Genomic DNA, 23,982 nt, shown 5'->3' with positions numbered 1-23,982 from the left:
TCCGATATATAGAATCATATGCATATAGAATGCATTTTCTGATTTGTAACGATACAAGATTTTTATTAATTTATATTTTAATTTTAAACTGAACCACTTTTTCGCTGTTGTTGATTTTTACTCCTCTTATACCTATCTATCTAAGATACCTAATAAAGAGGTTTGGTTCAAAGACTTCCGTCTTTATATCAAATGCCAAGACAAATCAATTGTTTTTCATAGATGCTATACTTCGTTAGAAAGTTTTTTTAAATTTCTTTTTCGCTTTCTTTAAGATCAAATGTATAAAAAATTATATTTAACAAGGAAGGAAAGCTAACTTCGGGCGGAGCCGAATAGGATATGCCCTTGCATTTAGCTAGCAGCTTTGTAACTTTGTTCTTTTTTTACGCTAGAATGACTTTCTACGGATTCCATTTTAGGCAATTTAATCTGATCTGCCAAAGCTCCAAAGCATCGGCCGACAATATCCTATAGCTGCCATATAACTGAACGATCGGAAATGGCACAACCTTGCTATTTTTAAAGAAGCTTGACACTGTTTCCAACAATTTTTTTAGAAAATTGATTCGATGGTGAAATTCTCATTGGGATCGGGCAACTCAGTGTTAAATACAACTGAAAAAATAAACTTGTTGTGTTTCTGTGACAGCACCTCTTTGTTTTCAGAAGAACTCACCGATAGGCCACTCAAATACGGATTGATTAGTACGGACCAAATCGGTCCCATCCATAGTATCCACAAGGAAAGACTCGAAATCAAAATGCCAATAGCCAGTTGCAATATCAGCATTTGACGTGATATGTTCAGGTTTAGGATGTGTCTCGAATATGAGGTATGAAGACCTTAAAGGTGATGCAAACAAGTCACTTGATGAAAATTAGTTTAAGTTTTGCATTGTATATTTTAAAAAAAATTGAATATTCGTAGTACGAATTTCGTACTTTAGAAATCATATTTGGAGCTTATGAAAATATAAAGGGACTAGCGCAACTAATAGTAACATATGATTTATCTGCAATGTAATATATATAACTAATAAGTAATACTAAGTATAATTATTAGTAACATAACTGCAAAGTTATCACTGAAGTACCCATATAACAATAAAGAAAGTTAATTTAGGGCGAAGCTGAAGCTTATTTATCCTTACAGTTGAATATTTTTATTTTAAGAAATAATTTGGATATAGTAATTTCGTCCCTTATGAATTTTACGTCCCCATCTTGTGCCTGAAAACCAATGAAAGATATAGGTTATAGAACAGATCAGTCCACGAAAAATAAAATTCATTGAAAGTTATAACCTTATCAAATAAGCACAAGAAAGGGAAAGAGCCCTTTCGAGCTTCAGGCAAAGCCGAAGTTGATATACCCTTGCAGTTAAGTAGCAGTTTATATTATTATATATATAGCGGATCGTACATAGTTGCCCGATCCCAATGAGAATTTCACCATCGAATCAATTTTCTAAAAAAATTGTTGGAAACAGTGTCAAGCTTCTTTAAAAATAGCAAGGTTGTGCCATTTCCGATCGTTCAGTTATATGGCAGCTATAGGATATTGTCGGCCGATGCTTTGGAGCTTTGGCAGATCAGATTAAATTGCCTAAAATGGAATCCGTAGAAAGTCATTCTAGCGTAAAAAAAGAACAAAGTTACAAAGCTGCTAGCTAAATGCAAGGGCATATCCTATTCGGCTCCGCCCGAAGTTAGCTTTCCTTCCTTGTTAAATATAATTTTTTATACATTTGATCTTAAAGAAAGCGAAAAAGAAATTTAAAAAAACTTTCTAACGAAGTATAGCATCTATGAAAAACAATTGATTTGTCTTGGCATTTGATATAAAGACGGAAGTCTTTGAACCAAACCTCTTTATTAGGTATCTTAGATAGATAGGTATAAGAGGAGTAAAAATCAACAACAGCGAAAAAGTGGTTCAGTTTAAAATTAAAATATAAATTAATAAAAATCTTGTATCGTTACAAATCAGAAAATGCATTCTATATGCATATGATTCTATATATCGGAAATAACATGATTTTAATGAGACAGAGTTTAACTTTCCAATTACTTGCAACTTGGCTGAAGCCAAACTAGACTTTTATTTCTTGTAACGGGTGCGATGCATTTTTTCTACAAATCGTTTTAAAACAAGAAGTCCTCAAAGCTTTTAATTATACCCTTTTATAGGGTCTTATAGTTTTCTTAAAAGTGTGCAACGCAGTTAAGGAGCCATCTCTGATTATATAATGTATATACATTCTTAATCAGGATCAGTCGTTTGTCTGTTTTTTTGCTCCCAGTTTAAAAGCTATCGACATGAAACTTTGCACACATTCTTATTTTCTCTGCACGCAGTATTTAAGTCTAAGCGGTCGATATAGGTCCACTAAATCCTATATATATATCCTAACACGACCAAATGGCTCAAATGGTTTTTGTAAAAATAAATTAGAAAAAACTCACTGTCATGGTTGTGATGATTCACAACAATCATGCGGCTGTGCCTCAAGCTGTTTCGGGTGGGCGTATGACGTCCAGCGATCTTCATTGATTTTATGTTCTGTGGCACTGTGGTGCTCATGTATACGGCCTATTAAAGTAAATGGAGTTTCCAAAATTAGAATAACCTTACGTTATTTTTTAAAAACTTACCTGGGATGGTTGTAAAGCGTCCAAGTCTCTTAGGGGAATTTCTTCGTACACGGTAGAATTGCATAGCGTCTTTTCCGGCAGGTCCTTTAAAGGAACAGTAGTGGGATTAGACACTATTACCACTGCAGCGACAGGCGGCGACTTTTCCTGTAGAAAGTCACGCTGAGGAACGTTCTGGTATTTGGGTTCCTGCTTTATAGCGACCGGTGACTCACAACTGTTTATCCCGAAGAACTTTGACTTGGCGTCGTTAAGGGCCGCCTTGACCGCGGCTATGCTGTGGCTGGTTCCACTTTCCGTGGGCTTCGGCTCCAACTCCAACTCTGGCTTAAGCATAGTGGAAGTACAGTCCACGTGCGACTGCAGCTGTTGAGTCGCGCCCAGGTTATCGTAGGTGCTAATGGGACGGACTGCTTGTTTTGGCATGGCTCTTGGCTATGCTGGCATTGATGGGCAGGGTGGTTTAGCTTGGCCTATACAGACCGGTGTATTCAATGTTCTACGTGTTATAGCCATGTTGTAATTAGCTGAAATAAGAATATCTTTATACTACTGATATTTTATACCCTTGCAGATGGTATAATTTTGTTCAAACGACTCAATAAAGTATCAAAAAACTGCCACTTCACTGCAAGGGTGTATCAACTTCGGCTTTCCCCGAAGATACATAGCTTTCTTGTTAGTACTGGGTTTTAAGTATATTTTTAAAGCTTCTAACAATTCCGTGAAAGTCATCTCAACATAGTTTTATTTATTATTATTAATATAGATTTAAGGAATACCTTTTAAACCAATAATTATAATTATTTTGGCACATAGGCATATACATACATACACATTCTTGATCAACTTTATCAAATTTTACAAAAAGGGTAAAAAATGTTGAAATCGTAAATCTAGTTAACTGCTTATTGAATTAATCTTTCATGGGTGTAACTTTCATTCTTGAATTTATTTAATTTCTGTTTTTATATTACGATATTTCGATCACTGTGGCTCACACACACACTAATGTACATACATACATACATACATAGATGAGATAGCCAACTCAGGCTTTCATGGCAATGTTTTATATGTTTCTCGAGGTGGAGAAATTTCTAGATTACAGAGCCTGTTTTGGTTCACTGAGTGTAAATCTATTTATGTTGTAGGCAGGGTTAGGTAATTGTCTAGCCAATGTATTAAACTATGTGTGTAAAATCGAAATCTTAAGTTGCCAAACTTTACATTTAATCTATTTAGAGAGACGACGACCTCGCGGTCACAAATACACAGCTCATCCAAGTGCTGTGCCAAAGCACAGCAGCTTTCGATGGGAAAACCATTGCTTACCAATGGCCACGGCATAAGAAAGTCGAATTTATAGCCAGTAGATGCGATGCGTGATTAAGGGTGCGGGCAAGCGGGTTCAGATGCGCATTAAACAGCAATAAAAATAATAAAGATCACTGTTAACGCTCACAACAAAAATAAAAAAAATCGAGCCAAACGAAACGAAATGATACATGCCCGCTGTACACACCAACAGATGAAAACAAACTAAAACTAAAAATAATTCTCACCGTCCGTTGCCATTTTTCATGCTCTCGCTAGAAAACTCTGCTTACCTGTGTTTTGCTTCTCCCTCTCTCTGGTGGAAGCGGGATTCGGAGGGAATCGGCGTCGATGGGCTGGGGCACCAGAAGCAGAAGCTGGGTTATGTGATTAGTGCATAGGTTTTGAGGTTTCAATCTTGGACGTGGCTATTGCCAATAACAATAATTCTTCATAAAACAATCCGATCGATACGGAGAGCGGAAATAAGGGAAAAGCATGGAGAACAGTTACTACTACCAACACCAACTACATACATATGTATATGCTCTCACAGTTTCACACAAAATTTCTCCCAGCTCATGGTCAAACCCAGGGATTTTAACTTTTTATTATATTAACATATATGTATGTATGTATTAAAAACATTTTGATTTCGACGACTGACGACAAACTTCCAAAAATCTCCGCCTAACGATGTTTTTCAAATTTTCAAAAAGGTGTATTTTTGGGATGCTGATTCCGGGAATGTAAAATGATCAGCAAATTATATTTTTCGGTGACTGATTTTTTTTTTTTCTTGCACCTGCCGAACAAGAATATTTTTTATATGCAATTTTGTACACATATGTAGCATATTTTCGTCACTAAAATTGATAACAGATATTTTGGGTTTCGCATGCAGGTTCGTCACCGGTACTTTACCTCGTTAAGAGGTTTTTTTATATGATAATAAATTATAAAAAAAAAAACAAGAAAGGAAAGCTAACTTCAAGCGGAGCCGAAGTTGATATACCCTTGCAGTTAAGCAAAAGCTTATAATACACTGTGCCACAAAAAAAAAAAACGAAATACACTTGGGAAACGAGATAGTGTAGGTTGTTAATCTGGTCGAAGAGAACTCAAAGATATTTTTTTCATATTTTTGGAACCCTCCAATTTTTATTTATTTAAAAAAAACCGTTTTTCGGGACTTTTTTGCGCTTAAAAATTCCTGAACTCGTTTTTTTCAACCAATTTCAAAATTTTTGCTGTTTTTCAATAGTTAAATGTTGTAGCTTTTGAAAAAAAAATATAACTTCGATTTTGTTGAACAAAAAGGACAAAATTTTTACACCTGAAACTGAAGTTTTCGGCTTTTATTCGTGTTTTTCGGATTTTGATGCCAGTTTTTCGGTGCAACTTACAAAAATTCGGCCATTTTTGATACATATCAATGTTGTCTCATTCATTATGAATAAAACGAGACAAATTTCATCAAAAAATAATGAAAATTGGTGAAGTTATAACGCTTTTCCTAAAAAGAGTTAATTCAACCTAGCATGCGCACTAATAAAAATATTGGAAACAGCCCCAAGCATCTTTAAAAATAGAATGGTTGTGCCGATTCCGATCTTTCAGTTATATGGCAGGTATAGGATATAATCGGCCGATTCTTATGAAACATAGGATTAGATTGCCCAAAACGGAATCCCATCATTCTAGCTTCAAAAACAACAAAGTTAAGCCAATTATCCTAATAAAATTTTGCAAATCGGATAAGATTGCCCAAAATGCAATCTGTACTAAGTCCCATGTTTCTAACTTAAAAAACATTCCACAGCTTAAACATATGACAGCTATAGAATATTGTCGGCCGATCCTTATGAATTTTGCACATAAGATGTTTTGACCAAATTTAAAATGTGTGGAAAGTCCAAACCCTCAAACTTAAAAAACACCAATATTAGGCATTTCCGATGGATCAGTTATATGGCAGCTAAAGGATATAGTCGGCCGATCCTTATCAACATTTGTCAGATCAGATAATTTTTCCCAAAGTGGGATCCATAGAAAGTCCCATCCTTCTTACTTAAAAAAAAAAAACAAAGTTATGGCATATCCGATCAATTATATAATAAACATGTATTACATATAAAATAAATCCGCAAAATTTAAAAAAAAATACAAACGTTTTTCCAGTTTTTCTAGTTAAACCAATTGTTGAATGTAACAATTTGTTTTGGGTGTGCGATATAAAATAATAAATATTAGAAAAGTATAGGCGGAGTTGGTTTGCCTGGTTTTTTTTAGCTTTTAATCCATGATTTGGCCCAAAACGGTGGAGGCTGTAATTTAAGTAAAGCAGAGTTTTATTTATATGCATTATATGCTCAGTGGGGGCATATGCATATAAAGCTTTCTACTCATAAAATTTTGCATTCTTCTCATTAAGACATGAGACACTGAAACACAAATCCCAATGAGGGATTTGTTATTTTAAATACACTTTTTTTTTAAGAAAAAAAATTATTTTTCAAAATTTGGTCGACTGATCCTTTTTATATTGCACGTGGAGATAGCTTTTGAGATGACGCAACTTTTGATATATCGCTCATATCTGGCAAAATCCGTTAACTCAAGATATAGTACTGTAAGTGCAGCTACCCATTTTGTGCAGCCTCCTGTGAAGCTTGCATTTACTTATACATGAGTATATTGGTAACTTTGCTTTTTGGAGTCTGCATATATTTGGTCAATACCCTAAAAAAAATATGGAGTATATCTTTTCAGATTTTAGTTAATTTATTTTAAAATAAAATCCAAATAAAAAAGGGCTTAAAAAGTAAAACGTAAACATTGACTCAACTTGGACTCGAACCCAGGCCCTCCGTGTTAGGAACCACGACGCTCTCGACTCGGCTAACCTCGAACTTCGTTGCTTGATGGCAACTTTTGATGTAATTCTGCTTTGTGTTTCAGTGTCTCATGTCTTAATGAGAAGAATGCAAAATTTTATGAGTAGAAAGCTTTATATGCATATGCCCCCACTGAGCATATAATGCATATAAATAAAACTCTGCTTTACTTAAATTACAGCCTCCACCGTTTTGGGCCAAATCATGGATTAAAAGCTAAAAAAAACCAGGCAAACCAACTCCGCCTATACTTTTCTAATATTTATTATTTTATATCGCACACCCAAAACAAATTGTTACATTCAACAATTGGTTTAACTAGAAAAACTGGAAAAACGTTTGTATTTTTTTTTAAATTTTGCGGATTTATTTTATATGTAATACATGTTTATTATATAATTGATCGGATATGCCATAACTTTGTTTTTTTTTTTTTAAGTAAGAAGGATGGGACTTTCTATGGATCCCACTTTGGGAAAAATTATCTGATCTGACAAATGTTGATAAGGATCGGCCGACTATATCCTTTAGCTGCCATATAACTGATCCATCGGAAATGCCTAATATTGGTGTTTTTTAAGTTTGAGGGTTTGGACTTTCCACACATTTTAAATTTGGTCAAAACATCTTATGTGCAAAATTCATAAGGATCGGCCGACAATATTCTATAGCTGTCATATGTTTAAGCTGTGGAATGTTTTTTAAGTTAGAAACATGGGACTTAGTACAGATTGCATTTTGGGCAATCTTATCCGATTTGCAAAATTTTATTAGGATAATTGGCTTAACTTTGTTGTTTTTGAAGCTAGAATGATGGGATTCCGTTTTGGGCAATCTAATCCTATGTTTCATAAGAATCGGCCGATTATATCCTATACCTGCCATATAACTGAAAGATCGGAATCGGCACAACCATTCTATTTTTAAAGATGCTTGGGGCTGTTTCCAATATTTTTATTAGTGCGCATGCTAGGTTGAATTAACTCTTTTTAGGAAAAGCGTTATAACTTCACCAATTTTCATTATTTTTTGATGAAATTTGTCTCGTTTTATTCATAATGAATGAGACAACATTGATATGTATCAAAAATGGCCGAATTTTTGTAAGTTGCACCGAAAAACTGGCATCAAAATCCGAAAAACACGAATAAAAGCCGAAAACTTCAGTTTCAGGTGTAAAAATTTTGTCCTTTTTGTTCAACAAAATCGAAGTTATATTTTTTTTTCAAAAGCTACAACATTTAACTATTGAAAAACAGCAAAAATTTTGAAATTGGTTGAAAAAAACGAGTTCAGGAATTTTTAAGCGCAAAAAAGTCCCGAAAAACGGTTTTTTTTAAATAAATAAAAATTGGAGGGTTCCAAAAATATGAAAAAAATATCTTTGAGTTCTCTTCGACCAGATTAACAACCTACACTATCTCGTTTCCCAAGTGTATTTCGTTTTTTTTTTTTGTGGCACAGTGTATTATAAGCTTTTGCTTAACTGCAAGGGTATATCAACTTCGGCTCCGCTTGAAGTTAGCTTTCCTTTCTTGTTTTTTTTTTTATAATTTATTATCATATAAAAAAACCTCTTAACGAGGTAAAGTACCGGTGACGAACCTGCATGCGAAACCCAAAATATCTGTTATCAATTTTAGTGACGAAAATATGCTACATATGTGTACAAAATTGCATATAAAAAATATTCTTGTTCGGCAGGTGCAAGAAAAAAAAAAAATCAGTCACCGAAAAATATAATTTGCTGATCATTTTACATTCCCGGAATCAGCATCCCAAAAATACACCTTTTTGAAAATTTGAAAAACATCGTTAGGCGGAGATTTTTGGAAGTTTGTCGTCAGTCGTCGAAATCAAAATGTTTTTAATACATACATACATATATGTTAATATAATAAAAAGTTAAAATCCCTGGGTTTGACCATGAGCTGGGAGAAATTTTGTGTGAAACTGTGAGAGCATATACATATGTATGTAGTTGGTGTTGGTAGTAGTAACTGTTCTCCATGCTTTTCCCTTATTTCCGCTCTCCGTATCGATCGGATTGTTTTATGAAGAATTATTGTTATTGGCAATAGCCACGTCCAAGATTGAAACCTCAAAACCTATGCACTAATCACATAACCCAGCTTCTGCTTCTGGTGCCCCAGCCCATCGACGCCGATTCCCTCCGAATCCCGCTTCCACCAGAGAGAGGGAGAAGCAAAACACAGGTAAGCAGAGTTTTCTAGCGAGAGCATGAAAAATGGCAACGGACGGTGAGAATTATTTTTAGTTTTAGTTTGTTTTCATCTGTTGGTGTGTACAGCGGGCATGTATCATTTCGTTTCGTTTGGCTCGATTTTTTTTATTTTTGTTGTGAGCGTTAACAGTGATCTTTATTATTTTTATTGCTGTTTAATGCGCATCTGAACCCGCTTGCCCGCACCCTTAATCACGCATCGCATCTACTGGCTATAAATTCGACTTTCTTATGCCGTGGCCATTGGTAAGCAATGGTTTTCCCATCGAAAGCTGCTGTGCTTTGGCACAGCACTTGGATGAGCTGTGTATTTGTGACCGCGAGGTCGTCGTCTCTCTAAATAGATTAAATGTAAAGTTTGGCAACTTAAGATTTCGATTTTACACACATAGTTTAATACATTGGCTAGACAATTACCTAACCCTGCCTACAACATAAATAGATTTACACTCAGTGAACCAAAACAGGCTCTGTAATCTAGAAATTTCTCCACCTCGAGAAACATATAAAACATTGCCATGAAAGCCTGAGTTGGCTATCTCATCTATGTATGTATGTATGTATGTACATTAGTGTGTGTGTGAGCCACAGTGATCGAAATATCGTAATATAAAAACAGAAATTAAATAAATTCAAGAATGAAAGTTACACCCATGAAAGATTAATTCAATAAGCAGTTAACTAGATTTACGATTTCAACATTTTTTACCCTTTTTGTAAAATTTGATAAAGTTGATCAAGAATGTGTATGTATGTATATGCCTATGTGCCAAAATAATTATAATTATTGGTTTAAAAGGTATTCCTTAAATCTATATTAATAATAATAAATAAAACTATGTTGAGATGACTTTCACGGAATTGTTAGAAGCTTTAAAAATATACTTAAAACCCAGTACTAACAAGAAAGCTATGTATCTTCGGGGAAAGCCGAAGTTGATACACCCTTGCAGTGAAGTGGCAGTTTTTTGATACTTTATTGAGTCGTTTGAACAAAATTATACCATCTGCAAGGGTATAAAATATCAGTAGTATAAAGATATTCTTATTTCAGCTAATTACAACATGGCTATAACACGTAGAACATTGAATACACCGGTCTGTATAGGCCAAGCTAAACCACCCTGCCCATCAATGCCAGCATAGCCAAGAGCCATGCCAAAACAAGCAGTCCGTCCCATTAGCACCTACGATAACCTGGGCGCGACTCAACAGCTGCAGTCGCACGTGGACTGTACTTCCACTATGCTTAAGCCAGAGTTGGAGTTGGAGCCGAAGCCCACGGAAAGTGGAACCAGCCACAGCATAGCCGCGGTCAAGGCGGCCCTTAACGACGCCAAGTCAAAGTTCTTCGGGATAAACAGTTGTGAGTCACCGGTCGCTATAAAGCAGGAACCCAAATACCAGAACGTTCCTCAGCGTGACTTTCTACAGGAAAAGTCGCCGCCTGTCGCTGCAGTGGTAATAGTGTCTAATCCCACTACTGTTCCTTTAAAGGACCTGCCGGAAAAGACGCTATGCAATTCTACCGTGTACGAAGAAATTCCCCTAAGAGACTTGGACGCTTTACAACCATCCCAGGTAAGTTTTTAAAAAATAACGTAAGGTTATTCTAATTTTGGAAACTCCATTTACTTTAATAGGCCGTATACATGAGCACCACAGTGCCACAGAACATAAAATCAATGAAGATCGCTGGACGTCATACGCCCACCCGAAACAGCTTGAGGCACAGCCGCATGATTGTTGTGAATCATCACAACCATGACAGTGAGTTTTTTCTAATTTATTTTTACAAAAACCATTTGAGCCATTTGGTCGTGTTAGGATATATATATAGGATTTAGTGGACCTATATCGACCGCTTAGACTTAAATACTGCGTGCAGAGAAAATAAGAATGTGTGCAAAGTTTCATGTCGATAGCTTTTAAACTGGGAGCAAAAAAACAGACAAACGACTGATCCTGATTAAGAATGTATATACATTATATAATCAGAGATGGCTCCTTAACTGCGTTGCACACTTTTAAGAAAACTATAAGACCCTATAAAAGGGTATAATTAAAAGCTTTGAGGACTTCTTGTTTTAAAACGATTTGTAGAAAAAATGCATCGCACCCGTTACAAGAAATAAAAGTCTAGTTTGGCTTCAGCCAAGTTGCAAGTAATTGGAAAGTTAAACTCTGTCTCATTAAAATCATGTTATTTCCGATATATAGAATCATATGCATATAGAATGCATTTTCTGATTTGTAACGATACAAGATTTTTATTAATTTATATTTTAATTTTAAACTGAACCACTTTTTCGCTGTTGTTGATTTTTACTCCTCTTATACCTATCTATCTAAGATACCTAATAAAGAGGTTTGGTTCAAAGACTTCCGTCTTTATATCAAATGCCAAGACAAATCAATTGTTTTTCATAGATGCTATACTTCGTTAGAAAGTTTTTTTAAATTTCTTTTTCGCTTTCTTTAAGATCAAATGTATAAAAAATTATATTTAACAAGGAAGGAAAGCTAACTTCGGGCGGAGCCGAATAGGATATGCCCTTGCATTTAGCTAGCAGCTTTGTAACTTTGTTCTTTTTTTACGCTAGAATGACTTTCTACGGATTCCATTTTAGGCAATTTAATCTGATCTGCCAAAGCTCCAAAGCATCGGCCGACAATATCCTATAGCTGCCATATAACTGAACGATCGGAAATGGCACAACCTTGCTATTTTTAAAGAAGCTTGACACTGTTTCCAACAATTTTTTTAGAAAATTGATTCGATGGTGAAATTCTCATTGGGATCGGGCAACTATGTACGATCCGCTATATATATAATAATATAAACTGCTACTTAACTGCAAGGGTATATCAACTTCGGCTTTGCCTGAAGCTCGAAAGGGCTCTTTCCCTTTCTTGTGCTTATTTGATAAGGTTATAACTTTCAATGAATTTTATTTTTCGTGGACTGATCTGTTCTATAACCTATATCTTTCATTGGTTTTCAGGCACAAGATGGGGACGTAAAATTCATAAGGGACGAAATTACTATATCCAAATTATTTCTTAAAATAAAAATATTCAACTGTAAGGATAAATAAGCTTCAGCTTCGCCCTAAATTAACTTTCTTTATTGTTATATGGGTACTTCAGTGATAACTTTGCAGTTATGTTACTAATAATTATACTTAGTATTACTTATTAGTTATATATATTACATTGCAGATAAATCATATGTTACTATTAGTTGCGCTAGTCCCTTTATATTTTCATAAGCTCCAAATATGATTTCTAAAGTACGAAATTCGTACTACGAATATTCAATTTTTTTTAAAATATACAATGCAAAACTTAAACTAATTTTCATCAAGTGACTTGTTTGCATCACCTTTAAGGTCTTCATACCTCATATTCGAGACACATCCTAAACCTGAACATATCACGTCAAATGCTGATATTGCAACTGGCTATTGGCATTTTGATTTCGAGTCTTTCCTTGTGGATACTATGGATGGGACCGATTTGGTCCGTACTAATCAATCCGTATTTGAGTGGCCTATCGGTGAGTTCTTCTGAAAACAAAGAGGTGCTGTCACAGAAACACAACAAGTTTATTTTTTCAGTTACTCTTGGCTGGTGTTATCGGTTTAATTATTCTGAGAAGGCACAGAAAAGAACACAGATCGTCGAACAACTGCTACAAGGTGGAGGCTTGTCTATTGCCTGTCGTGGCACTGATATTCTGCTGCCTCGCACTAGTCTGTGCTACAATTGAGTTTTCTGAGCTGAGCTCATCTGTGAACGGAACGTGTGGACCAGCTACGAGCTGGTTGATGCGCCACCGTCATTGCACCTGCTTTTCACCAACTGCTGACGATGCTATCCCAGGGGAAAAAAGTCCGGCCATTGCAGTTACAACAGATGGAAAGCAACCGCTGAGCGGAGAAACAGACGCTGGGGAGAAGGATGGGTGAGTACCCCAAACGAACGTGTGATATCATGCTATAAAGTTCTGTCTGTTTGTACACAGGAGCGAAAAATGCAGCCGATTTAGGACCGAATGGAAGTATCTGTTGGCATTCTCGATGGTACTAAATTCTTTGGGAATAATAACAACATTCTTATGTATTACACTATTTATTTGTAGCCGTCCCAGTAGAAAACAAATATACACTTCCGTGTAAGTTTTTTTTTCTATTACATGCACTGCTCTCTTTACTTCAATTTTATTTTATAATAAATTGATTAACTAGAAAATTGAAAAGGAAAATGTTAGTATTTCTGGACTTTTTCTTTGTGTTCCACTATTTTAGCGTTGATTTATATACTTTATTTAAATTTTAGGGAACCATAGTTCTCCGGCATCCCCACACCAAAGTACAGAACAAAAATATAATTCATATGTACGTTTTATCACGCCGTTTTTGCGCAGTATATGTATTTACGAGCAGATGGAAGTAGATAGCTTTTAAACTGGAGACTACATTTTTTATTACTGATCCCAACAAAAATGTATATCCGTATTTATATACGGATCTTAGAAGGAAAATATACGAATGCCCTAGCAAATTTTTCATAAATTTAATTTTCTATTTGACCTTTATCAATAATGTACATTCCCTATATACAAAATGACAAATTCATTTATTATTCAATATGCGAATATTTATGCAAGGAATTATAATTTTCTGTAAGGATATAAAAAGTAAAATATAATATAATAAAAAACAATTTAATCATAAAACAGAAAACTGTTATTTACGATTACTTGTCGTTTTATGCGCCTAACAACAAGTCGATGAAAGTATATTTTATGCAAGAATGTGTAGGCGACTAATAAAGATATATGTGTCCTCAAAATCCAGAGACTCCACCAGGTTTTCGAAAATCAGAGTTTGCCCAAACAGAACCATTATTCTGGGCGATGCCGCAGATTACAGATCCGCGGTGCTCGTACCGCTCACATTTGTGTCCTAGTTGCTGCAATCGATCAACGAAATTTTGCATTAGCCCATATTCGTAGAGAAGAACATTAGGCGACATCTGATGGTGGATGCGACTGGCATCGATGGCATTTTTAATGTGTGCCTTTTGCCACAGGACGCGCACCAATAGAGGAACCAATGATGAAATGATTTTTGTGCCGCCAGCCGCACCGACAACCAGCCGTACTCTGCCCGATGAGCGTTCCGTAACAATGACCGGACTCATCGAGGACATGGGTCGTAAAGATGGAGCAGGTATATTTTTGCCCATTACAAAGGGCAAATCAAAATAGTTTCGCAGCTGTTCTATGGAAAAATCCGACATGCCATTGTTAAATAGAACACCTGTCCGTTTGCCAATGCGCCCGCTACCAAAACTGCAACAAAAATCCAAGACAGGTCTAATAGTGCTTATAAAACCACCATACTTACTAAAAATTTATCGAGCTAGTGACTGAAACGGCATCGTTGTCAAGAAGCACTGAGATATGGGCGGTTCCGTATTCGTTCCGTGTGCGTATATCCGAAGAAGCTCCATAGTATGTTGACTGGTTAAAAGTCATTAAGTCGTCTATTTTATTAGCTATGGATTTGGATAGCTCAGGACTGATCAGTCTCTTTAAAAGCTGGAAATATAAAAGTCGACTTTTTTATTTTTTGTATTTAAGCATCTAAAATATGTTAGGGAAACAATATAATATATAAATGAAAAATGAACGTGAATTTGAAAGAGATAGATTTATATCAAATAGTTCATCATTGTTAAACAAAACGCCTGTTCGTTTGCCAATGCGCCCGCTACTAAAACTGCAGCAAAGATTCAAGAGGAGTCCATAGTGCTCATTAAAAACCCTGACTTATTAAATCGAGCTAGTAAGTTAAACTAAATATGTATATATAAATGCAAAATGAACTTAAATTTAAAAGAGACAGATTTATAATAAATAGTTATACGAGAAAGAGTAGTACGTACGTTAATATCAGATTTTTCGTCCAGCTGCCAACGCTGAACAAACCCAAACTTCATAGCTTCCACCATCCGGTGGATCTCTAAAGCGCCAATGCTTCGAGCTTCGGCAAAATCCGCTCTGAATTCTCGCAAAATGTTGAGTATAAATCCCAGAATGTAGCCACTGCCAGGAGGAGGAGTTAGATGCAGGTCGTACTCATCGAACGGTATCACGACCGATTCACTGAATGTAGCATTAGTGTTGACTAGGTCTTCCATGTCAATGACACTGCCGATTTCCCTTAAGTCGGCTGTCAAATCATTTGCAATAGATCCGTTGTAAAAGCTGTAAGGTCCTTCGGAAGCCAGCCTTTCGTATGTGTTGCACAATTGAATCGGAGGGTGTATATGACTGCCGATACGCCAAAACTGCCCCGATTCGGAATTTACAAACATGTTTCGCAAGCCGGGATCTCTCATAACCATCTCTTGGTTCATAACAAGGGCGTCGTATTGGTGCTTGTAAAGTCTGTATCCCTTGCGGCACAGCTCCGCCGTAGGACCAACTAATTCTGACCAGGGTAACTGCCCGAACTTCTGGTGGGCTATAGCATACCCGGCCATTTCAGCTGGCACTGCAATCGACCAGCTAGACTGTTTAAATTCTTTTTCACCCCGGAAGATCGATAGGTTCTTTTCCCGTAGCAAACGCGGAGCAATTTCGCGAGCAAGTATGCTGTAGGACTTGCGCGCCTTGTCGCTATATATATTCATAAGCATGCCGCCGCCCAGTCCCATGCTTTGCATCCCGATGAGCCCAGTGCAAAATAGAGCCACAAGGGCCCCGTCCACAGCACTTCCTCCTTTTTCCATGGCACTTTTAGACAGAAGACTGCAGACATTGTTGTCACTACAAACGGCCGCTCGGGAAAACCTAAACAATGGTGAATCCGAGGGGGGAAGGGGCTTTTCGGGATTTGGAGGTCTTCTGACTGCCTTTTGGGGAGCTAAGAATGACGATGTTACTCATATTGCAAATGCTATGGCACTAACTTACATGGATACCTCCAAAAATATCCTGCGGCCAAGATTCCAATTGTGACGGTAATAAGACTATTAAAAGTTAGTCCTACATACATTTTGTTCTTTTCAAGGATTTTGCCGTTGCTAGATCAGTTTTATTAAGTCTTCAACTTGGAACTTACGATAGCTATATACTTGATAAACAAGCAGCAAACATCACGGTTGATTTTCATAAAAAAATCCATAATTTACTACTCAAATGTTGCAACTAAAGCCCTTTTAATTTAAAAAAAAACAGCTGGCCTTAAGGTGGGACCGAAGCATGCAATCGTAAAAATACCAAATAATCTTGATTGTAAACGGTATGTATTTATAACGATAACGTATTTATAATTAAAATACCAGATACTATTTTCGATAAGCATTTTAGAAAAATCGATTTAGCAAATTTTTAGATGGTGGAGAAAAAAATGTGAAAAAGCCCGCCAAAGCCGCCGAAGAATTTGATGAAATAGAAATTATCAATGACATTACTGAGGACGACAGTACACGAGGTGACGACCTGCATGCCTTGAAGTGCGGGAGGGGACTCTATATATAGCCGAAGAATTAAAAACCGAAGAAAAAAATGGTTCGTCGTCGGTATTTTACCTCGTCAAGAGATTTTTTTTATATGATATCAGTTGTTTTTTTGTATATATAGATCTTCAATTATTTAAAAAAGAACACTTAATATACAGAATTTTAAAGTAACCTCTGGACAGGCGATTCACACAGTTAGCAATACTTTAAATTTAAGGATAAACAACAAAACTCTTTTTATTTACTCCATAGATTTACCTCCACATTATAGAAAGTGGAATAATTAAAAACCTTTCCAAAGATGTATTTCGATAGCTTCAGTGGTTCTGAAATAATATGTATTTTTAATTTACAAAGGTATTGAAATTTGGTTAGTTTAAAAATTTTAATTAAAAATTTGTCCAAAATTCTATTTAAAATTCAAAATTGTTTTGAAGTTGTGGGAAACCAAAATGTTAAAACAAATAAATAAATAATTTTTCTAACAAAAATAATGGAAAAAGCCCCAAGCATCTTTAAAAATAGCAAGTTTGTGCCATTTTCGATAGTTCATTTATATGGCAGGTATAGTATAAAGTCGGTGGATCCTTATGAAAGATCGGATTAGGTTGCCCAAAACGGAATCCGTAGAAAGTCTCATCATTCTAGCTTCAAAATCCACAAAGTTAAGCCAATTCCTATTTTTCAGTTATATTTTTGAGTTATATTGTATAGGATAAAGTCGGTGGATCCTTATGAAAGATCGGATTAGGTTGCCCAAAACGGAATCCGTAGAAAGTCTCATCATTCTTGCTTCAAAATCAACAAAGTTAAGCCAATTCCTATTTTTCAGTTATATTTTTGAGCTATGGATATAGCTATCCTAATAAAATTTTGCAAATCGGATAAGATTTCCCAAAATGCAATCTATACTATGTCCCATCTTTCTAACTTAAAAAACGCGCCACAGCATAAACATATGACAGCTATAGGATATAGTCGGCCGATTCTTATGAATTTTGTACATAAGATATACTATTTTGACCAAAAATATAACATGTGTGGTCCCAAGTCCCAACCCTTAACTTAAAAAACATCAAAGTTATGGCATTTCCGATCAATCAGTTATGTGGCAGCTATAGGATATAGTCGACCGATAGGCAAATAAAGTAAAAGTTGAAAGAATTTACTCCATATTTCAAGTTTGTTGCACACATACATGCACAACCTCAAAAAAATATTCCCCATCAAATATACACATCCATGTAGTATGTATGTTAGTGTACGTAACACCAAGCTCCACAGGTGGCTGATCATAATTAGTAGCTGCATTTATAGGAGTATATCTTGAGTTAACGAATTTTGCCAGATATAAGCGATATATGAAAAGTTGCGTCATCTCAAGGGCTATCTCCACGTGCAATATAAATAAGATCAAATGGGAAAATTTTGAAAAAGAATTTAAAAAAAAAAAAAAAAAAATTATTTCTTGATAATAATTTCTTAAGGGGTTATATACAGTCAGGATTTTCAAAAAATCGATTTTTTTTTTTTTGCATTTTCTTAAAGAATATATATTTCTCTGTTGTGAAAAAAATTTTTATGAAGATTCGAGAAATATTTCCCAAGTTACAGACAAAACTAGAAAAAATTTTTAACTCAATGTAAACTGTTTGTGAAACTTTAAAATCGTTTTTCTCAAAACTATGTTTCTCAAATCGGTGAACACGATTTCTCGAAAACCACTGAACCGATTTAGCTCTAATTTTCACACAAAATTAATAACTACTTTTTGCTGTCTTTAATCGAAGATCTTTTAAATAAAATTAAAATTATAATTTAAATCAACATTTGAAGTCGATTTTTTTTTCCATAAAAATGAACTTTTTTTTTTGGAAGCTGCCATTTTGTCAAAAAGTGATATTTTTTTAATTCCTTCGATTAAGGACTACATTTTTTAATATACTAAAAGCATCTTTTTGAATTTTTGATTTCCGATGATTCTGCAAATAGTTATTATGTTCACCGCGAGACACTTTTTTTTCGAAGACCATTGGGAGATAAGCTGCAGAGGCCAAAGGAAATAATATTTTTACAGATATAATATATTTTTTTAAACTTTAAAATATGTAAAATTATATAGAAAAAATTCAACTTTAATACATAAATATTTCCTTGAAAAAAAAAATACCCAAAAACTGCATTTTTTTGACCGCCTGACTGTATATAACCCCTTAAATAACTTCTGAAAGAAATGTCGGATCGGGTCGGTTGAGGTACCAATCGGCGCGTAGGAGTAGAAAGCAAATATATAAAAATTCTATCTGGGGACTAAAATGTCTCCACCAGCTCCAATTTAGTGATTCTAAACTTTTTAAGTGTTGCGGCATCTCAAAGACTATCTCCACGTGCAATATAAAAAGGAAAAATCGAGTAAATTTTGAAAATTAATTTTTTTTCTTTAAAAAAAGTTTATTTTCAGTGTATTTTTTTTGTGTACTATATAGACGTTTGGTCTCAAAGAAAGTGAAATAGGTATTTAAAAAACCCTTTTAACGGTGTAAAGCTCTTTTTAATATCTTTCTTAATTAAAAAGTTATGCATTTTTTAATTAACAAAGTTTTTTTAGTTTTTTGACGTAAGCTTAAGGTATTTCAAAAAGTTGTAGAACAATAGTTGCTCATATGATAGTAAAAAACATTTTCCAATTTTTTTCAGGATTGTTAAGAAAAAAATAGTGCAACAGACAAACCGACAACTGGCTTCATTTTGAAGAAGAAGAAAAAATCGAATTTTTCGAATAACTTCTGAAAGAAATGTCGGATCGGGTCGGTTGAGGTACCAATCGGCGCGTAGGAGTAGAAAGCAAATATATAAAAATTCTATCTGGGGACTAAAATGTCTCCACCAGCTCCAATTTAGTGATTCTAAACTTTTTAAGTGTTGCGGCATCTCAAAGACTATCTCCACGTGCAATATAAAAAGGAAAAATCGAGTAAATTTTGAAAATTAATTTTTTTTCTTTAAAAAAAGTTTATTTTCAGTGTATTTTTTTTGTGTACTATATAGACGTTTGGTCTCAAAGAAAGTGAAATAGGTATTTAAAAAACCCTTTTAACGGTGTAAAGCTCTTTTTAATATCTTTCTTAATTAAAAAGTTATGCATTTTTTAATTAACAAAGTTTTTTTAGTTTTTTGACGTAAGCTTAAGGTATTTCAAAAAGTTGTAGAACAATAGTTGCTCATATGATAGTAAAAAACATTTTCCAATTTTTTTCAGGATTGTTAAGAAAAAAATAGTGCAACAGACAAACCGACAACTGGCTTCATTTTGAAGAAGAAGAAAAAATCGAATTTTTCGAATAACTTCTGAATGAAATGTCGGATCGGGCCGATTGAGGTACCAATCGACGCGTATTTAGCTCAAGAATGCGAATATATATTCTATCTGGGGACTAAAATGTGTCCACCAGCCCCACTTTAGTGATAAAAAATATTTTTAATTTCACCCCAATTTCTCCCAAACCAAACGACTTTTGGAAAATGATATAATTAAAACAATAGCTTTCTGATCGGATGCCTTCAGAAAATTTTTAATTCTTCGGCTATATATAGAGTCCCCTCGCGCACGCCAAGGCATGCAATTTTTGTGACGAAAATATGCTATATAGGTACACCTACGTGGCACGTGCAAGAAAAACAAATAAAAAATCTGTTACGTGCCGAATAAGAATATTTTTTATTTGAAATTTTGTACACCTATGTATTTTCCTCACCAAAATTGATATTTCTGTCTCGCATGCAGCTTCGTCACCGGTATTTTACCTCGTCAAGAGGTTTTTTATAAGATTTAGTTGGTTGAAATTCAGTCAGCAATTTGGGACTTGGGAGAAAAATGTTACGCAAACTAGTCTCTCAGTTTTAGAGCTATCGAGTTGAAATTTTGCACTCATCCTTCTTTTTCTTGCAGGTAGTATGTAAGTCGGAACGGCCGGGATCGGTCGACTATATCCTATAGCTGCCATAAAACTGATTGATCGGAAATGCCATTACTTTGGTGTTTTTAAAATTAGAGGGTTGGGACTGTTCCACACATGCCAAATTTCATCGCCGATCGAAGGATCGGCCGACTAAATCTTATATCTGCCCTATAATTGAAAGATCGGTAATGGCAAAACCTTGTTATTTTTAAAGATGCTTGGGGTTGTTTTAAACATATTTATTAGATTTGATGGTGAAATTCTCATAAGGATCGGTCAACTATATACGATCCAATATATATATAATTATATAAGCTGCTACAAAACTGCAAGGGTATTTCAACTTCGGCTCCGCCCGAAGTAAGCTTTCCTTCATATTTAGTTTTAGTTTTATATCAGAACTTAACCGAAAAAAACAAAGTATGCTTACTTTTGACAAAAACCAAATTGACTTTTATTTTTTAAACTCTCAGTCAAAGGGTCAGTAAATAACCTGATCGAAGTTAAACAAAAAATATCGGGTTTTCTCTGAGTGAGACCTTTTACCTCAAAAACCGAATCCAAAGGTTTTTTCCTGACAATTTGTTCAAAGGGTCCATAATTGAGGATTATTTTTTAACAAGTAAAAACGGTTAACTCTTATTTGCAAGCTCTGAATTTAGCCAAATCACACTTTACAAGAGTTATAGCCATTTACATTTATATTTTTTTTATATTTAAACGCGTGGATCTTGGAAACTTTAAGAGATAGAGCTATAAAGTTCGGTAGATAAATAGATCAAGTTAGGGGCAAAATTTTGCCACGCCCTTCACACGGCCAAAAATGAATTCTTGATGTATTGCCGCCATAGAAAAGTTCTTTTAATCTACTTTATCAATTTATATTTATAAAATGAAATTCAGCAAAATCGGACGATTTTTTTTAGAGGAGTTATATACTTCTCATTCTGCTTTCCTAGTGAATTTTTTCAGTTTTTGTTTCGATTTGTTTCAGTTGTTCTAAAATATACAAGCCAGTATGAAATAAAATTAATGTATAAAAGGATAAATACTATTTAAAGCAACTCATAAGGTTCCGTCCTCAAAAATATAAAAATAAGTTAATATATATTATATAAAACATAATATACAATACTATTCCAAAATAGGGTAACGATGAGAAAAGCAGGGGTGATCTTGGCGCTGATAGTTCCGCTGCGTGCTTCGATCCATTGCCGATAATACTGGACATCCACATACACACCTGGTAGTCCAGGCTCCGCACATCCATAGCCCCAAGAGACCACACCGACGACGCGCCCTTCATGAACCAAAGGACCTCCTGAATCACCCTGACAGGAATCCGTGCCGCCCTGAAGGCGTCCTGCGCACATCATGCCGGGCAGTAGTCCGGACTTGTAGATCATCCGGCATGTATGGTGGCGGATAGTACTAACGTTGACAGTTAGCAAAATGCTGGACAGAGAGCTCTAAAAGAATTTGGTGTTGTGATTTGTATCATTAGATGTTCTTAGATATGTTCTCACCTGCTCTGTTCGTCCCCATCCGGCGATTTGGCACACTCTGCCCGGAGGTGTGGCGTCTCCAGTCAGTTGGATAGGAGTAACTGCCAGTTGGCCCTCCCCCAGTGACACCGATGGGCTCAGAAACAAAATACCCACATCGTCGCGCATTGTGTCCGGACTAAAGGTGTTCATATAAGCCATGGAACTCACCTGGGCCACGATAGTCCCATTTTGTCTCTCAAAGCGGTTCAAGGTCCCCATGACCACAACAAATTCGCTTGGGTGGCGATAACGCTTCTTTTGATTGCTTTGGATGGCAAAGATTGCATGAGAATAATAACAAGGATTAAGCCTTTTACTCACTTGTACAGGCAGTGGGCGGCTGTTAGGACCTTTTTGACAGAGATTAGTGCTCCGCCGCAGATGTGGCCACTGCCGAAGTTGTTGTCGTGCTTTCGCAAACGTATGGACACCATGTGACGTGTTTCATTTGCTTTGGCGATACTGCCGTTGATAACCCGCGGCTCCTGCATCTGTTTTCCAGCTTGGCAAGTGCTGAGGATCTCCAAGAACCAGATGCAGGCCAAAATCCAGCAGCGAGACATGGTGTTCAACGGAGTTGCGTCAGATCGTGATTGTCATTGAAAACTGAAATGTTGGAAGCCGCTGCCGCTGTTAAAGCGGGGAACGGGAATTGAAGTCTAACATTTGCAATCAGCGTTCCCGCTATCAGTCCGATAAGACAAAAGACAAGCATATTATGTAAAGATTCCTTGCATCATGCCTTCATGAAAATATTCTTATGGATGGACCGAAACAAAGTAGTGTAGACAAAAGTAGTGTAGTGTAATCTATATTTAGTACCTTCTGTATTTGAATATTTATAGTATTATTTATTTAATGCAGAATTATTATTCATTTGTAAAATTAAGTAAATTTTAAATATATGATCTTTAAAGAGTCTCCCGGTAACCGAAGAGGCATCTAGTGTCTTTCTTGAAGTTATTGCATTTTTATACACTCCGTGAAATATAAGGAATTTCGTACTTTAAGTACGAATGTACACTAGTTGGCATACGTAGCGTAATTTTTATTTCTGATAAGTTATTATGATATTAGTAAAACCATAAAGAAACAATTCATACATGTTTAAAATTGTAAAAACTCATTAGTAAAACAGGCCGACAAATACATTGTTTGTTTAACTGATCCTTTAACCTTTAGGCTCCACTGAACCAAAGTCCAGAACAAACATAGGTTCCATCACCCATAGTTTTCGCAGTACACCTAAGAGCAGAAATTCATTCAATTTTTATATATATTTAATTATGTAGGCCGCGTAGTTGTCTACATTATATTTAGTACATATAATTTTTGAAATGTTTGAATACCAACTCAAATAAACAAGACTCAAATCTTCAAGCGGAGCCGAAGATTATATACCCTTGCAGTAAAGCAGCAGCCTTTATTATTATGATATATATCGGATCGAATATAGTTGTCCGATCGTTATGAGAATTTCACCATCGAATCAATTTTCAGTTATTGTTTAGTTACATTGCGGCTATAGGATATAGTCGGGCGATCATTATGAAATTTGGTACATCGGATTACTTTGCCAAAAATGATCCGTAGAAAGTCCCATTATTCTATCTTAAAAAACAAGAAAGGAAAGCTAACTTCGGGCGGAGCCGAAGTTGATATACCCTTGCAGTTCAGTCGCAGTCCGCTAGTTGGCGCCACGCATCTTATTTTATTAGATATATAGCGGATCGTATATAGTCGGACGATCCTTATGAATCAGATTGTTTTTCCCAAAATAGAATCTGTACCAAATCCCATCTTTCTAACTTAAAAAACACCAAA

General features: G+C 35.4%; 4 protein-coding genes across 11 annotated transcripts; 1 reads left to right on the top strand and 3 right to left on the bottom strand.

The window, feature by feature from the left end:
* Positions 1-541: 541 nt before the first annotated feature.
* Positions 542-4,491, bottom strand: LOC116656441. Of its 3 annotated transcripts, none has more exons than XM_044717273.1 (4): positions 4,268-4,491; positions 2,658-3,184; positions 2,469-2,595; positions 542-846 (listed from the first exon to the last, which is right to left on the bottom strand). In XM_044717273.1, the coding sequence occupies exons 2-4, from the start codon at positions 3,081-3,083 to the stop codon at positions 557-559; spliced, it is 843 nt and encodes a 280-aa protein (XP_044573208.1). In that variant the 5' UTR covers positions 3,084-3,184; positions 4,268-4,491; the 3' UTR covers positions 542-556. The 3 variants fall into 3 exon arrangements, with proteins under 3 accessions (XP_044573208.1, XP_044573207.1, XP_032311945.1); XM_044717272.1 differs by lacking the exon at positions 4,268-4,491 and adding an exon at positions 3,993-4,214; XM_032456054.2 differs by lacking the exons at positions 542-846; positions 4,268-4,491 and adding exons at positions 892-1,233; positions 3,993-4,214.
* Positions 4,492-9,069: 4,578 nt separating this feature from the next.
* LOC116656435 lies at positions 9,070-13,970 on the top strand. 5 transcript variants are annotated; one of them, XM_032456035.2, is made up of 7 exons: positions 9,070-9,087; positions 10,171-10,697; positions 10,760-10,886; positions 12,509-12,675; positions 12,737-13,083; positions 13,144-13,293; positions 13,458-13,970. In XM_032456035.2, the coding sequence occupies exons 2-7, from the start codon at positions 10,272-10,274 to the stop codon at positions 13,465-13,467; spliced, it is 1,227 nt and encodes a 408-aa protein (XP_032311926.1). In that variant the 5' UTR covers positions 9,070-9,087; positions 10,171-10,271; the 3' UTR covers positions 13,468-13,970. The 5 variants fall into 5 exon arrangements, with proteins under 5 accessions (XP_032311926.1, XP_032311929.1, XP_032311925.1 ...); XM_032456034.2 differs by lacking the exon at positions 9,070-9,087 and adding an exon at positions 9,143-9,362; XM_032456037.2 differs by lacking the exons at positions 9,070-9,087; positions 13,458-13,970 and adding an exon at positions 9,143-9,362 and having other exon boundaries at positions 13,144-13,201; positions 13,261-13,383.
* On the bottom strand, positions 13,739-16,424 carry LOC116656434 (glutathione hydrolase 1 proenzyme). 2 transcript variants are annotated; one of them, XM_032456033.2, is made up of 5 exons: positions 16,253-16,423; positions 16,105-16,192; positions 15,072-16,054; positions 14,531-14,724; positions 13,739-14,475 (listed from the first exon to the last, which is right to left on the bottom strand). In XM_032456033.2, the coding sequence occupies exons 1-5, from the start codon at positions 16,313-16,315 to the stop codon at positions 13,968-13,970; spliced, it is 1,836 nt and encodes a 611-aa protein (XP_032311924.1). In that variant the 5' UTR covers positions 16,316-16,423; the 3' UTR covers positions 13,739-13,967. The 2 variants fall into 2 exon arrangements, with proteins under 2 accessions (XP_032311924.1, XP_044573204.1); XM_044717269.1 differs by having other exon boundaries at positions 13,866-14,093; positions 16,253-16,424.
* Positions 16,425-21,061: 4,637 nt separating this feature from the next.
* LOC6502047 (trypsin alpha-3) lies at positions 21,062-22,853 on the bottom strand. The gene is made up of 3 exons (XM_032456043.2): positions 22,480-22,853; positions 22,138-22,423; positions 21,062-22,080 (listed from the first exon to the last, which is right to left on the bottom strand). The coding sequence occupies exons 1-3, from the start codon at positions 22,719-22,721 to the stop codon at positions 21,712-21,714; spliced, it is 897 nt and encodes a 298-aa protein (XP_032311934.1). The 5' UTR covers positions 22,722-22,853; the 3' UTR covers positions 21,062-21,711.
* Positions 22,854-23,982: the final 1,129 nt, after the last annotated feature.

Source organism: Drosophila ananassae, chromosome XR (assembly GCF_017639315.1).
Source record: "Drosophila ananassae strain 14024-0371.13 chromosome XR, ASM1763931v2, whole genome shotgun sequence".
In the NCBI taxonomy this organism is placed as follows: Eukaryota; Metazoa; Arthropoda; class Insecta; order Diptera; family Drosophilidae; genus Drosophila; species Drosophila ananassae.
This window is presented reverse-complemented; position numbering and strand designations above follow the sequence as displayed.

Excerpts from the sequence above, each read along its gene's own strand:
- LOC116656435 (XM_032456035.2), top strand. The coding sequence starts at position 10,272 with ATGCCAAAACAAGCAGTCCGTCCCATTAGCACCTACGATAACCTGGGC. Across the intron at positions 10,887-12,508 it reads GAATCATCACAACCATGACA|GTCTTCATACCTCATATTCG; the intron begins GTGAGTTTTTTC and ends ATCACCTTTAAG. Across the intron at positions 12,676-12,736 it reads CGTATTTGAGTGGCCTATCG|TTACTCTTGGCTGGTGTTAT; the intron begins GTGAGTTCTTCT and ends TTATTTTTTCAG.
- LOC116656441 (XM_044717273.1), bottom strand. The coding sequence starts at position 3,083 with ATGCCAAAACAAGCAGTCCGTCCCATTAGCACCTACGATAACCTGGGC. Across the intron at positions 2,596-2,657 it reads ACGCTTTACAACCATCCCAG|GCCGTATACATGAGCACCAC; the intron begins GTAAGTTTTTAA and ends TTACTTTAATAG. Across the intron at positions 847-2,468 it reads GAATCATCACAACCATGACA|GTCTTCATACCTCATATTCG; the intron begins GTGAGTTTTTTC and ends ATCACCTTTAAG.
- LOC6502047 (XM_032456043.2), bottom strand. The coding sequence starts at position 22,721 with ATGTCTCGCTGCTGGATTTTGGCCTGCATCTGGTTCTTGGAGATCCTC. Across the intron at positions 22,424-22,479 it reads GCCGCCCACTGCCTGTACAA|CAATCAAAAGAAGCGTTATC; the intron begins GTGAGTAAAAGG and ends TGCCATCCAAAG. Across the intron at positions 22,081-22,137 it reads GATGGGGACGAACAGAGCAG|AGCTCTCTGTCCAGCATTTT; the intron begins GTGAGAACATAT and ends AAATTCTTTTAG.
- LOC116656434 (XM_032456033.2), bottom strand. The coding sequence starts at position 16,315 with ATGGATTTTTTTATGAAAATCAACCGTGATGTTTGCTGCTTGTTTATC. Across the intron at positions 16,193-16,252 it reads TTATCAAGTATATAGCTATC|AACAAAATGTATGTAGGACT; the intron begins GTAAGTTCCAAG and ends ATCCTTGAAAAG. Across the intron at positions 14,725-15,071 it reads ACGAAAAATCTGATATTAAC|CTTTTAAAGAGACTGATCAG; the intron begins GTACGTACTACT and ends TTATATTTCCAG.